The 15,995-nt window shown below is 36.4% G+C and overlaps 1 protein-coding gene and 1 long non-coding RNA gene across 3 annotated transcripts in view; both read left to right on the forward strand.

The window, feature by feature from the left end:
* The first annotated feature begins 260 nt into the window (after positions 1-260).
* On the forward strand, positions 261-1,837 carry LOC127627200 (uncharacterized). 2 transcript variants are annotated; one of them, XR_007968531.1, is made up of 4 exons: positions 261-407; positions 1,060-1,116; positions 1,410-1,487; positions 1,638-1,837. It is a non-coding gene; the product is annotated as an uncharacterized LOC127627200 (long non-coding RNA). The 2 variants fall into 2 exon arrangements; XR_007968530.1 differs by lacking the exon at positions 261-407 and having other exon boundaries at positions 968-1,116.
* Positions 1,838-4,724: 2,887 nt separating this feature from the next.
* Positions 4,725-15,995, forward strand: part of heatr1 (HEAT repeat containing 1) — a 151,485-nt gene continuing 140,214 nt past the window's right edge. The window contains exons 1-7 of the mRNA XM_052103324.1: positions 4,725-4,786; positions 5,950-6,091; positions 9,985-10,201; positions 10,388-10,529; positions 13,226-13,327; positions 13,417-13,563; positions 15,627-15,838. Coding sequence (XP_051959284.1) covers positions 5,950-6,091; positions 9,985-10,201; positions 10,388-10,529; positions 13,226-13,327; positions 13,417-13,563; positions 15,627-15,838 — 962 coding nt within the window. The 5' untranslated portion in view covers positions 4,725-4,786. The remainder of the gene's footprint in view (positions 4,787-5,949; positions 6,092-9,984; positions 10,202-10,387; positions 10,530-13,225; positions 13,328-13,416; positions 13,564-15,626; positions 15,839-15,995) is intronic.

Below are 15,995 nucleotides of genomic sequence, written 5' to 3' on the forward strand. Positions count from 1 at the left end.
TCGTTTATGTCTACATTTTTTCCAACCTCGATTTTTTTTTGTTATTTTACCTTTTACAGGTTTTGCAATTTGACCTGTACAAATGTTTAAGAAAGTGTTAAAGTCCCTGTAAAGGTAATACAAAAAATCTAAACACATTATAAATGTTAAAAATGTATTGCTAAAACACATGAGAAAGACTGAACAGTGAAGTTCCGCTGTCGCCAAATCTGTTTCCGGTTTACTTGCGCGTCGCCCAAAATGTCTGTCGCCCAAAATGTCTGTTTTTACTCGACGTCTCCAGAATCTTCCGAAAATACGCGTCAGCGATGTTCATCGCATTGTTGATGCCTGGTCCCCTGCTCCGACAAGCAAGAGGGACAAGGGCTTTAAACTCTACATATCGAGTTATCTGCACAACTACAAGGGTAAGTATTTTAATCTAATGTGGTGTGCCGGCAGATAGCGGCTAAGCTAGTTTGCCACGTGTTCATTTTTAATGTAACGTTAGTATAGAAGCTTGTTTATTCTTAGTTTTAAAGCAGACTGTTTGTTAATTTTTGTGATAATTGTGATATCAATTATATTAACTTGGTCTCCTCTCAGTTTCTAATAAAGATCAGGACACCGGTGAAGTCACTGTCAGGGCATTGTGTTACAGGTCCATGAGAAAAGCAGATAAACCTCACAGTTTGAGTGTATGGTGAAGCTAGAATTAATAAGACCGCAGTTATAGGCTTGTTACTTTAATAGCCTGATGTTCCTGGGGACTCGGCTAAGGTTATTCATGATTAATGTAACTCAAATGAAAACAGTTATTGTAGGCAGGTAAGTTTCCCTAGCTGGTCCCTCTGTGTAAAATGCGTTCTTATTCAAGTTTTCAACTCAGTCATTCGCTTAAGATGCAATCTTGTGTTATAAGTATTAGGCTATCATGATTATACAGTGAGCAAGCTATATGAATAAGTATTTAATATAATAAGTGTAGAGCAACAACCGAGGGTGTAAGGTAAAGGCTGAATATTGTAGATTTATTACAATATGTTGCATGTTTGAATTAAAATACCTGTGGATATGCAGGAGCACACACTCTACAAAGGCCTGACTGGAGATTTGCCTGATCTATCCGTCCTTCAGGTGAGTAGGGATATAACAATAGCACATTTCACTGTACAGTATGATATATCAACCAAAATCTGTATACCAATATTTCATTTTCTTTTTCCTCCCTTTTACAAACAAATATTCTGCTTCAAAGAAAAAAAATGAAATTGATGTTATCATAAGGGTTCTTCATTATGAACTTGTATGCCATGCATAACATACTGTGGATAGAAATTACAGGGAAAGTTACTGGTATGATAATTGTGGTTATATTATATTACTATTATATTTAGTGTATTGCTAATCAATATATTGTTACTTCCCAGATGACAGCGGCTCGCTTCAAGAGCAGGTGAAGCAAGTTGGGACAATGTTGAAGACATTTGCTCACACTGGGCAATCAGGTACAACTTGCAAACAACACCTGTGGTTGTTGGTTTAATTCCCACTGGGGCCACCTGTACATGTAGTAGACCTAGATATAAATGTCATAGTTTAGTATTTGAAGGTCCAGGACTGACTACTTTATTCTTTTATTCTGGGAACCCCTATAGGTGCAGATCAAACCCTAATGCTGCGACGTCTTGGGAGTTTGGCGATGTTGTGCGTAGCATGGACGACAAAATGCTATGCTGCAACGTTTCAGTGCCAATGTGTCTGTTGGAGAGTTATCCCTGACAGGGGATCTGTTACTCCCCCCTAGACACCCAGGAACATTTGGCGTTGCTTGACAACAGTTTGAGGCAGGATAAAGAGCCCCAGCAACGATTTGTAAGTGTGCCGATTTCGTTTATAACGGTATAGGGTAATCTAAAAAGTACAATTAAGATCGTACACTGCATATTCTACAGTCTGAATCCACAGCCTGTCACATTTTAAATTTATGAGAAGCTTCAGAGAAATGTAATTTGTAACATGTTTTTTTTGTATTTTCAGCTTCGGTTTTTGGCAATCAAATGTGGGAGGGACCTAAAGACAACCGTGTGGCTGAATGCTTCAGAGTATCTTCTCTAATCACCTTTCCATCAATACAACCTGGACTGGTGTAGGGGATAAAGCATGTTTTAGAGACATGTTCCTGAAGACCATTGTTCAAAGTAAGTTGGATATTTTTTTATATTTAAGTAGATGTGTATGACCTTATTCCATTCAAATGGAATGACAGATCTTTATTTTCTACAGGAGCCATCCGAAGAACCCGCAACACAGGATGCCACTGATGAGGCGATCCAGGTTAACGCTACGCGCTACCTGAAAGGAGCATCTGAACATGAAGGTGGAAAAGGCGCCGCGACAGCTGAGAGGGACCCACAGCCGACCCCTTAAACCTAGGCTGACTACTGACACCCCAGCATCACTGACAACTGGAACCCTTTCTTTATCCTGCAGTCAGTAACATCAAGACCCCTAAAGAAGCCTGCTAAAAGTGTCAGACTACACTCACCCAATCCACACTGTTCACTGTGGAAATTGCTCTTTTTTTTTTTTTTTTTTTTTCTCGTGACCCTGCTTTGAGGGCAGCTCCTTGGATGAATATGGGATGGTTTGTCCTTTTATACAGGCGCACGAGGAATCACTGAAGATATGCCAATTTGCACTGCCTCATTCTGGGGGTCGGGAAAACCGGTGATTCTTAGCCCAGAAGTCCCCAACCTCTCCAGACATTCTGATTGGCTGTGTTCTCTACAGCCAGATTTTCTGCTGTTAATTATATTTATTCCCACTTGTTGTCATGTGTAAGTTGAATGTCAAAATGTATATTATACCTGCACATTCCTTGATACCAAAGATCTCAATTATTTCATATACAATTTGCTGCTTATTTCATTGTTACAGTGCTTAACTATTCTATTTTTAAATATAGCTTGTAAATCCTAGATTATACATCTAATACTTGATATTTGCACATTATCTGGTATCAAATATTCTATTTACCGTGACTTTAGTATTGGCTTATTTAATTCCGTCAGTGCTTAACAATTCTATTATAGTTTGTAAATCCTATTTCATACCTCTGATACTTGATATTGCACATTAACTAGTACCAAAAATTCTACTTTCATTCCATCACAGTGTTTAACTGTTATTCTATTGTTACATATAGCTTGTAAATCCTTGTGCCACAGGTCAGCATTGCAGTTATAATGGTATATTCTACTCCAGAGCTTTACTCTAAATTATTACCACTTAACCTATTGTTAGAAATGACTTGTAAATATGATGTTATACCTCAATTTATTTGGTATCCTGCACTTTCTTTGGTACCAAATATCCTCATTGCTTGTGTTTACTGGTAATTCTTTTCATCCCAGAGCTGACCTCTTTATATTATTAACAATTATTGTAAGTGTTACAATAGTGTTTTTTTAAAAAAAGAAATTGGAAACCTGCATGTTCTTTTGTGTGTGTATATATAATATTTGTATTTTTCTGTTATTTATATTTCAGTGATATGACATCTTGTTTCAATGACAGTTACTGTACCTTGAAATGTGGAATTAAAACGCCAAATGGAAATTTGTCTGGTTTGATCAATCATTATTCTTGATAAACTGCATGCTATAAATATATATATATATATATATATATATATATACAATAAGCGGCGGCAGATCGCTCGAAAAAGCGTTTGCCTCCGACGGTCCGCCTTCGATATAACGGCGGCGGAGCGGCGGCTGGCCAGCGGGCCGTCCGCGTATCGAAGGCGGTAGGAAGGCGGCTGCCGCTTTTAAAAAGCGGCTGCCGCCGGCGGACCGCCGTCGAACGTGTTTGCGATATCGCCATTCTGCCGCTTCTACTGCCGCCGGCGCACCGCCAGCGGACCGCCGACTTCTTGCTATCTGGGCAGTTATATGTTTAACTAACGTTCATGTGCAATTTACGAGTTTATTTATTTATTTTAGATTATTCCGACAGCTTGTGATGGCAGCGAGAGTGACTGACAGACAGATTAATCAGTCCTCAATCTTGTTTTTTTATCCAGAAGAATAATGTGCTCCTACTAAACTTACCTGTAAGCAGTAAAAAAATAAAAAAAAAATAAACAGAGACGGACCAGTATTTGCTGTATGTCAGCTGGTCTGTTGTCTGAGGATGCGTTCCATGGCAACTCTGCTCTCTACTCATCCCCCCCACCCATGTTTTAGACAGAATGCGACTCAAATGTTTAATGCATGCACACCCATTAAAGAATTTTAAGTAAAAAAAATATATATATAAATATACATATATAAATGTTTTTCTTTGTGTAAATAAATATATACTTGACCCTCTTATTTAATTTTAATATGTGCTTGCCTATGAAAATGTGCTTGCCTAATTAGAGCTATTTATTTCTCTGTAGTATATTGTGTTTTCATTATTTTTACCAAAACTTTGCTTAGTGTGTGCCATGCTTCTTTCTATAAATATCGAATTAGTTGAGGTTGTTAAAATACAGTACAAGTTGAATCAGGGTCTGTGTTGTGGAGAAACGCCGAGAATATGCTTAATCAATATTAACAGTCCTGTCCAAATAAAAATTATGAATACTTTGTTTTTTGTGCACGGTTGCCTGTTTTTATTTCTTGAGTAGGTAGCTGCAATCCATCCTATGCGTTAGATGGCAGTATAACATTCATCAATTCAGCTGCCACCGAAAGCAAAACAGAGAGGAATATCCCTTATTTGCACGTGGATTCTGGTGTGATCAACTCTTGTAAAGGTAAATGACTGTATTTTATATTTGAAACACATAGATGTGAAAAAAGCCTTATTTTTTAAGTCGATAACTTGTTATTGTAATATTTGTTATTGTAATATTTAAGTTTAATATCTAGTTAGACGGTGTTTCAAGCAACCTTTTGCTAATTTTAAGGAAATATATTTTATATATTTTAAATGTCATCGTAATCTGTTTTTCATTGCTATATCAATATTCGCACACGTTTTGTGGCCAACCAGTCGAACACATGTGGGGTAGTCTCATGAAACATGTCGAAAACAACATGTCCGGTTCCTAATTCACCCTCAAATCAAAATAAATCATAATAAGAATATTTGTTTTGCGCAAGGAAATGAATTCTGTTTTAGAAACATTAAGATGTTTTGCGTCATCATTTTTATCACAATAAAGCACGTTTACCCCTAAATTCCTGTTATTGTAAAACGTAAAGAAATCACATTCTCATTTTAATGTGATAGCACATTATGTAGGTATATTATTTAATTATTTTAAATGTGTCTGGACAGTTACAGTAATTAGAATTTGGGGGGAGAAAATGCAATTAATTGTTATAAAAATGTCACAGTTGGTGGAAGACTGAAAAGATATTTAGTCAGTAAAGTGGCCAATGTTCTAATAAATTCAGAAACAGTGCACGTAATTTCGAATACATGAAATAAAATTCTAGTATCACTCGAGATACATACACGAAAAACTGCTGAAAATAATTTGAACGTTTATTTTACACAGCAGCACTCTGCTGAAAAGCATTTGTCTTAAGATGGTTATTTATATTTTCAGCTTTAGTGTGTCAATAGGAAATATAAATGTTAGAATCCCAAACATTACTTTTGCAAATAGAAAAGATTAGAACAGAAAAACAGGGAACCCTGCAACAGATGATATGGCCACTACAAAGCCCCCTCTGAACATCGTGCCATCAAAATAATTATGTGAAAAATGTATTGGAGCTCTATAAATGGTCCTCAAGACTGACTGTTTATCAAAACAGTCAAAGATTATTTGATATTATTTGCACATTACCTAATTATAGGGCTGCACGATTTGGACAAAAAGCCTACTTTTACTTTATTTATTTTGTTTGTCAGTGAAATAATGTGTTGTATTCTACTCGAGACCATTCCAACCTTTTTATATTGTAGATGACATCATTAGCACATCAGTTGAAGAAGCTGGCCCTGCCGCAGAATGACCCTAATCTGCTCAGCCTAAAGGATGTCGCCTCTGTGCTCTTTGACCCTAAAGATGCTGCCAACATGGACAGAAGCACCTTCTATGCACTAGGTGAGTAACATGTCCAGCAACAAATTTCACCAATTTCTCAAGTAGGGCTGTCACTATCATTTGTGAGAAACAGAGCTCAGCTAGGAGGGCCAGTTCTCCCTGGCTATACAGCATGAATATAATGCCAATATCAGTTATCTATAGGACTTGGCGATATATAGAATATTCACGTTTTAATGGCAATGATTTGGTTGACCATATAAAATTAAGCAATATCATGATGATTTTAATGTGCTTTTTATTTGGCCATTAAGTTTCATATAGATTGGATCAGTAGACTAATTTCACTATGCTTTAGGGCTGCACAATTAATCAAAATAACACCAAAATGGCAATATGCTCATATGTGATTATAAAACTGCAAAAGGCTGCGACTGAAGATGGATAAACATGGTCTGTGTGCTCTTAAGAATAAACTGGTGACGCACTGTTCTGAGCACGTACGGGGCTCGTATTTTTAGCATTATTAGAGCAGTTCACGTGCATCGTGAAAAAGTACTGAACGTTGAAGCATTTGCGGCGCTCCGGTGTAATGGTTCATTCGTCTCACAATTCAGTTCTGTCATGATTCTTTAAACTAACCCTAAATAAAGAAAAGTTAAGATTGAAAGATTTTTTTACATTTTTTTATATTACTGTAAAGATATGTTGGACAGTTTCTTTCAATTAAAATTAGCTAAAAGTACTGTTCTTAAAAGTGCTAAATGATCCATCAGAGATGTAATGCAACTAAAAATCACTCTAGAACTGGACAATGGTGACACCAAATGAAAATAATATTGTCCGCATGTGTGCGATGTTGGCGCCACAAACCCTCATTCCACTCGGTCATGCACACTCCAATTTCTGTAACTTATGTGAACAGTGTGTGCGTCGCCACATTTAAATATTAATAATAATATTCTTGTGTGAGGCAACATTTATTGTTATGCATGTTCAGACACAATTCAAAAATAAAAAACCAACAACAAAAACACAATATAAGTAATAATAATAGTAAAGGGCAAAGATCATTAATATGTTAAGTTAGATAAATCAAACATTTTAACTAAACTTTTTTCTTGATTATTTTTACATAGAGTTCCCATATTATAATAATGCAGTTCTGTCAGAAATACATTAAAATTTGGTTTATTTTGCAAACATTTCATCTTATAGATAAAAAATCTTCCATTAATAGAAATATGTTTTTTGCTTTTTATTACAAATGTTCTTAAGACTTTTATATTGCCAAGAAAAAAACATTAAGGGTTAATACTAACACAGGTTAATACAAATTATACTGTTGATGCTCATTGACCCCACCCATGGGCCTGACTTTACTTTATTTTGCTTAAATTAGTTCACATTTCCTATATGGTGTGCTGTTCGTAATATTGACAAATTATAAATCTGTATAATTTGTCAACATTACTAACTTTTTTTTGGACTAGACAATATAGTAAATGTGAACTAATTTAAAGGGTCATGTAGGAGCCAAATGTAATGATTGTTCAAACCACTAGATGGCAGTGTGCACCAGTGGTGTGGGTGTGGTCACCTGTAGGTGTATATGACTTTCGTCTTTCAGCCAAAATCAATCGGAGTTATATAAAAAAATATCCTGGCTCTTCCAAGCTTTATAATAGGAGTGAATGGTACCTTAGATTTTGAAGCCCAAAAAAGCACATCCATCCATCAAAAAAGTAATCCATACAAAATATCCATATTTATAAACTATATTCACTGGCTTCCGTTAACAATAGTCGAGTTCCGGCGTATGACATAGGCGTAGCTTAAGTTTCGGTGTGAAGTGACGAATGCGGAAGCGCAGAGGATAGAGCAAAACAAAACGCTGGTCACGAATTAGAAGACAACTTGATTAGCAACTAATGATATACAGGTGAGTGTAATCAGAACTCTGGGGAGAGTGAATGCTTTGATGAAGAAAGTGAGACACCAGTGGATCTGTGACAAAAGGTGCACGATTGAGCTATATTACTATTATAATATATTATTATTGTTATTATTATCATTTGTTTAAAACTCTATTTAAGTTGAATGGGTTCCAAAAAATAACTGTGTGAATGAAAATTGAGCTGATTTCTTACAACTAAATTGAACAAAGAGAAGAGAAAGAAAATGCAAAAAAAAAGTCTTCTTTTCTACTGATGACTTATACTGGAATTACTGTTAATTTTGCTGCTACATTATCCAGTATACTAGTTAAGTTTTTTCTTAATAAGCTATACATTTATATTGAAATAATGTGTAGTTAGTGGTTTGTGTTTCTTTACATATTAAAGAGTACACCCAATTGGTTCCACACAATAATATAAAGATATTCTAAACTGATTATTCAAAAACATCACTGGTATTGGATCAGGACCGTATTGGCCTATACTGAGATTTCCGATATCAGAATCGGAAGAGAAAAAGTGGTGTTGGTGCATCCCTGCTTTGAAGTTGGTCTCATGCGCTCATGTGCATACAGCAAACAGCTTGCTTGGCCCTGATGGCCTGTTTGGATTGTCACGGACTGACCGTCTATGTAAATCAGAGGAACTGAGATTTGATCCAGACTGATTGAATATGCGCTTCAGCGGAAGATCTATGTGCTCGACAGTAAGAAAATGCTGGATTTTCATAAGGTTCTTGAATTACATCTGTTTAAACGAGATACATGCATAATTGCAGATTATAATAATAATTGTTAAATTATTTCAAACAGTGACCGCTCATATCATTATTATATATACAGTTTCACAATATAATATTAATTGATATAATGTAGTATATTTATATTTTTTAAAAGCTATAATGTGATTATAATAATGACACATTTTTTAATAAATGTAATAAAATATATGGTTTCACAAACTTTTACAGGACAGTTTTTGTTCAGTTCCATTGCTTGATCTGCACATGATCAGCCTGAATGTAGCCCACATTTTGATCTTTAATTATAGAGAAAGTTATAAGAGAAACTATAATTATTTAAATTTAGAGGATTGTGTATTAAAGAACTTTATTTTGATCAGATATTGTGCATTTAGTTTAAAAAAAAATCATAAATTCTGTCATACTTAATTTAAGTGTTAAAATATCGAATTGAGATTTTATCGAATGGTGAACATGAGGTTGTATATCGTACTTAATCAAGAGAACCATATAATTCCATCCCTACATCTGATTTATTTTAATGGCAATTTCATTTTTCATTCACTTTGTCCTATTAAGGTAACTAATAATTTACTTTATTGTTTAATAAAAACTATTTTTTTTTTCTTGGATCAGTTAATGTGCCACTCTCTATTAGACTGTCTGATGAGCCAAAATTACACACAGCGGCTGAGCAAAGAGGTAGACTTCATAATATTCACAATGAAGTTAAAACGTAGGCACAGAATCCATCCTGTTTAACCTAGATCCACCCACTTGGAGATTTCTGGCCTTGCCACTGTTTTAACCTATCTCTATGCAGGTTTTATTAGGTAAATTAATTGTTTAAACTTTAAAGTCTGGTTAAGAGATGCATTCATCTTTCCACATTTACTTGTATTATTAATTTGCTTTACAAGAATGACCAGGTTTATCAACAGCGATCAAATTTTGTATCATCCTGAGAGGGTTTATTTTGCAATAATGACCTGCTGACTGTGCAGTGTCTTAATATCACATGGCTACTTTGGAAGAGAATGAGAGCGGGTAGTTACAAGAGAGACATCAAACTAGCACAACTGTCTAGAAAATGGTTTGCCTGGGACAGTGATTGATTGTGCAGTTAAGCGGTCATACACTAATATTTCACTACAGAATGCCACTTTTGACCAATCAGAATGTATTATTCAAGAGAGCTGTGTAATAAGCAGTAATAAACACATTTTCTTAATTTCTGATGTTTTTGTGAACAGGCTGCACGGGTCTTGAGGAGCTGATGGGTATTGATTCAGCGTTCTGTGAGTTTCAGGAAACTCTATTCAGTCAAGCATCTTTGACTTTAGAGCGCAGCGTTCAGTCCAAAGAGGTCAACAAGAAACTGGACAAGACAATATCTCTCTTTCTCACTAGACTGTCACCTTACTTTCTTCTCAAGCCTGCTTTGAAGTGCATTGAATGGCTTGTTCACAGGTAACATTGTTTATTCCTGCACATTACCTGTATGAATCTCACTTTGTTATTCAGCATGCATTTTCAAAGTTTTTGTGGCGTTTAATGAACGTCTCAGTGGCCAAGTTGCTCTATATTTCAGGGTTTTCTTAATTTAATTTTTGCAATCTTCAATCAAACCAATTTTACAATTTTAATCTATTTCAGATTTCACATTCAGCTGTATAACCAGGACAGCCTGATTGCTTGTGTTTTACCATACCATGAGACTAAAGTATTTGTGCGAGTGATTCAACTTTTAAAGATTGACGAATCGACCCACAAATGGCACTGGTTGCATGGACTTCAGGTAAACCAATTCCTGATACAGTGTCAAAGTAATATATAACTTGCTTGTTAAAGGTGTATTATTTTTACTATGTTAAAATATTTTCTCTTGTGCTATCCCAACGTAATATGGAGATACAGCTATAAGTAGACTATTTGTAGGTTGCAGCATTGACTATGTTTTTTTTTTTTTATTGATTCCCAAAGAAGACACAAAAAACAAAACATGTAATCAACATTTAAAATTGAATCCCCACCACTAGCCCTCCCAATCCTCAACCCTACCCCGACCCCAAAAAACACTCCCGTGGTCCCGAGTATATGCACACACACAAAATAATAAATACAAATTAAATAAATAAAAAGATATTAATCACACACATCTACATACAAACCTCCGTCTCCACATAGTGTCCTCCAAAAAAAAAAGGCAACCACTTCAGGGCTCGACAATAAGGACTGCCTGAGAGATTCAGGCCAGTGCTGCATTTATAACATTAGTGCAAGAAAACAAGCGAGAGGGCACAAAAATGAGTGAACAAAGTCTTCTAACCGAGGAGCGAGCGCAAGTATATTTATCTCGCAAAGATGCGCAAATGCATAATTTACTGGACGCGACAAGGCACAGTCGTGTGCACGCTCAAGATCGTGCAGACACCGAGCGCACTCTCCTAGCACTGTCCTCACTCTTTTCCAAGTGTCTTAGCAGCAGCTATTACCATTGTGTGGAAAATAGCTGGAAAAAAACACACAATGAATTTCAAAGTGGGATTTAACGTGTTTTGCAACATTTTATGTATCCTGCACATTCTGTGTTCACAGTGTGTGAAATCCTCACATTTTTCATTTTTAGATGTTGGTGAACATTAGTAATCCATACATTGGAACACAAGACATCAACAGTTTCTTTCTGTATGACTGAAAATCCATGTATCTCCATGCATATGTCTCATCATCATCATCTCTCTCCGTGCCGTGTAGACTGTTTAACATGCATGTGCTCTCATAAAGGGACAGGGCGCTAGTTTTATTCCCACTGTAAAAAAACAAACACATTTTCTCATTAATTCGCATTTAGAGATGAAGTGCCAAATGAGACGTAATAAACATTGTTAAACCCCAGTTATACACATGTCTGGAAATCACAAGCTGCTCAATATCAGCGTTAGGTCCAAATATTAGCCAAAATCAACCGTGGCCTTGAATTTCTGCTAAAACAATAATGACTCTTCCTAATGAATCTTTAATCTGTTTGAGACATTTCAATTGTAGATGTTTACTTATCAGCATAATGACTCCCCTGCTCTTACTCGAGCCAGCACTATAAAAAAAATAGTACATATCTTTCCAAATTTTTCAGCTTCCTGCGCAGAAAGGTGCATGTTCCTTGCGCTTAAGAGAAATAACCTTCCTTCCTTTTATGGGGTGCCCCAACCCATTCACATTCCATGTGGCGAGAGACAATCCATTCATATTAACATTTGACATTTTGACATATGAGAAATATAGATTGTGTGTCAAAAATTTAATTATTAAGACCACATTCCACATCGTCAACTGCTGAACTCTCCCTAGAAAAGAAAAACGTGCGCATTAACCCCACGCTTAACAACTCCAAACGACATCCATCCCTCTAAACTCAAACAGTTCATGTACGCGTACAAGAGTACCCGTGACAACTTTGCGTCGGATTGCTCAAGTCAGGTGTTTCTATACAAAAATGTATAAATCAGAATTACAAAACAGAAGATAATCTATAAAACAGACTCCAGCTAATAAGCAAAATAAACACACACAAAAAATAGATTCATCCACTTAACTGTCTCGATGGTGTGTGCCAGCATATGCGGAAGAGCATAACATGAAAGGTTAAAGGTGCCCAGTTTCCTCGGACAGTCTAGTGTGTGTTCATTGAGACATAAAAATCACAAAATGGCTTACTCCAATGTCTTTATATAGGATAATGCTTGCTGTGGGCATGTAAATTCTCTATGGCCATCCTTGTTATCCATTCTCAGTTTGTCTGGAAACATCAGTGCTAAAGCGATCTTCCGTTGATGTAAGCGATTCTTTCATTCCTTGATCACGTTTCCCTCTTGTCGAATTTGCAAAGTCTGGGAACAAGAAAGTGTTGTGGTTCTTCCAAGAAAGCCTTCCTTTACTCCTCTCGTAACACAAGATCTTTTGTCGGATGATCTCAGAAATGTGGCCAGAATTGATTGGGGCCTGTCTCCCTCCGTGGATCTGTAAACTGGGACCCTGTGAGCTCGCTCGATTTCCAACTTATGGCATTTTATGTCAAGCAGACTCAGGAGCGGCCCGTCTAGGAACATCACCATATCTCGGCCTTTTTCGTGCTCAGGAATTCCAACAATTCGGACAATGATTCGTTAATTACGACTCTCCAAGTCCTCCAGATTTACCAAACATTTTCCAAATCTATCTTGGTCGCTAGCGACTTAGTAGCTGATTCCCTCTCCGATGACTCCAGATAATCGATCCATTTCTCAACATCTGACATTCTTGTAAAATGTTTTTTTGACCAATGGCAAAATGGGGGATTGTCTGAGAAATTACATCGTTCATCTTTAATATATAGGTAGTGTGTACAGTTTTAAAGTTCTCACATATTTGAGTAGTCACATGAGCCAGCTTTTCCAATTATAAATGCATGGCTTCATTTGCAAGTCTTCTAACTGTCCTATGTTGTATCTGTAGAAACCTGGTGTACCTCTGGCTCGAGGAACTCTGCTCACTCACTGCTATAAGGATTTAAGCTTCATGGATTTCATCTGTAACGTGGTCACGAAATCAGTGAAGGTAAGACGCACTGAGCTGAGTATGTGCTGGTTAAAATCTGCCAATCCAATTATGCTTTACATGATAATGCTTTATTGAATGTTTTGTAGGCATACTCTGGATTTTTTCGTGATGGGAACTGTCCACAGATGAGGGTGATTTTCTCGTTCTATGCATCTACCATTGTTCCTGCACTTGAAGCAGTGGAGAAGATAACTAATCCTATTATCGCCAAACTACTGCCATATATACAACTGGTAAGACAATAATTCAGTGACATAATACAGATGTGGTTTAGAGATATAGTGTTGCTCGTAATTGCTGAAACATCTTCAGGAATCTACCCTTATATCCTAAAAGATTTTGAATGCCGATATCTAGAGAAGGTTTGTTAGAGAGTGAAGAGTTTGCGTACTGAAATATTTCCATCATTTACAGAATTTTAAAAACATTGACAGATAATTCAAAGTGTTGTCTGTTAATTTACAAATAAAAACAAGAACACAATTTAAACCTAGCATGTCAACTTTCCTTTTAACTATCCTTGGATCTATGCAGCTTCTTTCTCTCCCTGTGCAAGCTGTGAAAGAGCGAGATTTAAGAAAATGGCATTTTTTAAAGCAAAAGTAAATTACACACTACTCACCATATTAGGGACAGTTAGACTACCTTCTGAGAAAAAATATCAGTTAACTAATTTTGTGCACATTTTAATTAGGAGGTATATAATAAGAGACGTGCCAATAAAGGGTACAACACCGCTTATGCGTGTCCCCGTTTAGAAAGATATAAAGGTAACCAAAATGCTTGGAGTCACAGGGCTTTCCTCGTCTGTCAGGCAAACCACCTTAAAGAAATCGTCAAAATACTCCATAAAAATACGTGTTTAAAATCCTTCAATATGTTCACAACACCTCACAAATAAACCTGTGGCCTATGCATTACGGGAACACTGCTTACAGCAATCGATTCAAAGTCTGATAATGACTACAATTCAAATTTATTGTTAAATGCTGTAGATTTTGTACACAAGCCATGCCTTAAAATAAAGATGTTGAATTAAAACGCAACTTCTCAAAGTATACCACACTGATAGTTACCAAACCCAAAAGCAAAGCACACTGTCAGCCTGCTTAAATGTTCCAAAAAGTTGCATCTCTCAATTCATCCCTTTTTAAAAGCCCACAGCAAAAAATATTGAACTCACTAGTCAGTTGTTAGATGACTAGTAGAACAACCTGTACCATTAGTAGGATGTGTACCTACAATGTGACTTCTATTTGCATGTATTACATCTGTCGTCTTCAGTAACCTACAGTCATTAAAATGCTTCCAAGCAGCCGATTTAAGTTGCCTTTAAATGGATATGAGTCCGGTAGATAAAATGTCTTTTGTTATATTTTTAAGTTTGCATATAGTTTGTTTCACATGAAATGAATGTTCATGCTCAGTCTGCAATACCTGGCCAAGCACAATGAGGTCACTTTACATAACAATAGTAACAGCTGCACTAACCAGCCAGGCACAAACACAAGACATTTTCACATTTAGGCTAATACAGAAAAACTCTTTGATGTTATTTATTTATATATTATTACATAGAATATTTTAGTTTATAATTGTAACGGGTAAAGGTCGAGCAAGGACGATGCGGGAACCGGCTGAACTATAAACAAAGTTTAATGATATAAATAATTTAAATGCAGCTTAGCCGTGTGCGTTTCTCTTTCTCTCGAACTCGCATCTCCGGCTCCCCTTTATCTCGCTCTCCCACTGATCAGCTAATTCAGTGCTAGTTGTTGCACCCTCACGGACCGTCCGCGCCCTCTAAGTCACTGCTGGGGCGCCACCGGACACGATACAAAATTCTAATGCACAATTTTTGTATTCCAATGTGAATTTTTATCTTAAATTGGACAAACATACAAATTTCAAATTATATAATTTGACAGCTCGCTTCTAAATGTCTCAAAAAACACACTGAAATATTGGCAAATGCTGTGATCAGTTCATCCAGAACCTTGTAAGGACAATTTCAGGCATATCCAGTGAGACTGTTCACCTTGACTGCTGGATATTGTTTTAAAGACAGCTAATTAGATTGGAACCAATTTTCAGATAGTGCTTGCCAGTTTTTGTTCAATATGCATCCGATTGTCAGTGAACTGACCATTACCATTCTTTCTCATTGAGCATTTATTCTTTGTTTCAGAAAACAATACTGCTTAAGTAAATCACATTGTGTGTGTTATGCATTTGTGCTGCAGCTTGTACATACTTTTCACCAAACTCATTATGATCTGTCTTTTGTTGAAACCAGGGGCTTAAATCTGAACTTCTGGATTACAAGGCTGCCAGTTACATGATCATATGCCAGCTGGCAGTAAAGGTAGTGATGGAAGCTCACCTGGTGGACTCTTTGACTGTGCAGTTAAGCAAGTCACTCAGAGGAACACCACAGCTGGCCAGAGAGGGATTGAGCTGCATCATTATCCTCCTGCAGAACCAGAAAGAGCAAGCAGTTGATCCAAAGTGAGTCTTTGTGAATTGTACTTGTGTGTGTTCTGAATTAATAGTAAAAGAGTTTTTGTATCCTCAATACAAGCAAAAATATTTTCACACATTTTGAATAATTTGGCAAAATTACAGCTTGATTGGAAATGACACCCCAAACTCCGCTCGCAAGTGA

The sequence above is a fragment of the Xyrauchen texanus genome, chromosome 33, assembly GCF_025860055.1.
Source record: "Xyrauchen texanus isolate HMW12.3.18 chromosome 33, RBS_HiC_50CHRs, whole genome shotgun sequence".
In the NCBI taxonomy this organism is placed as follows: Eukaryota; Metazoa; Chordata; class Actinopteri; order Cypriniformes; family Catostomidae; genus Xyrauchen; species Xyrauchen texanus.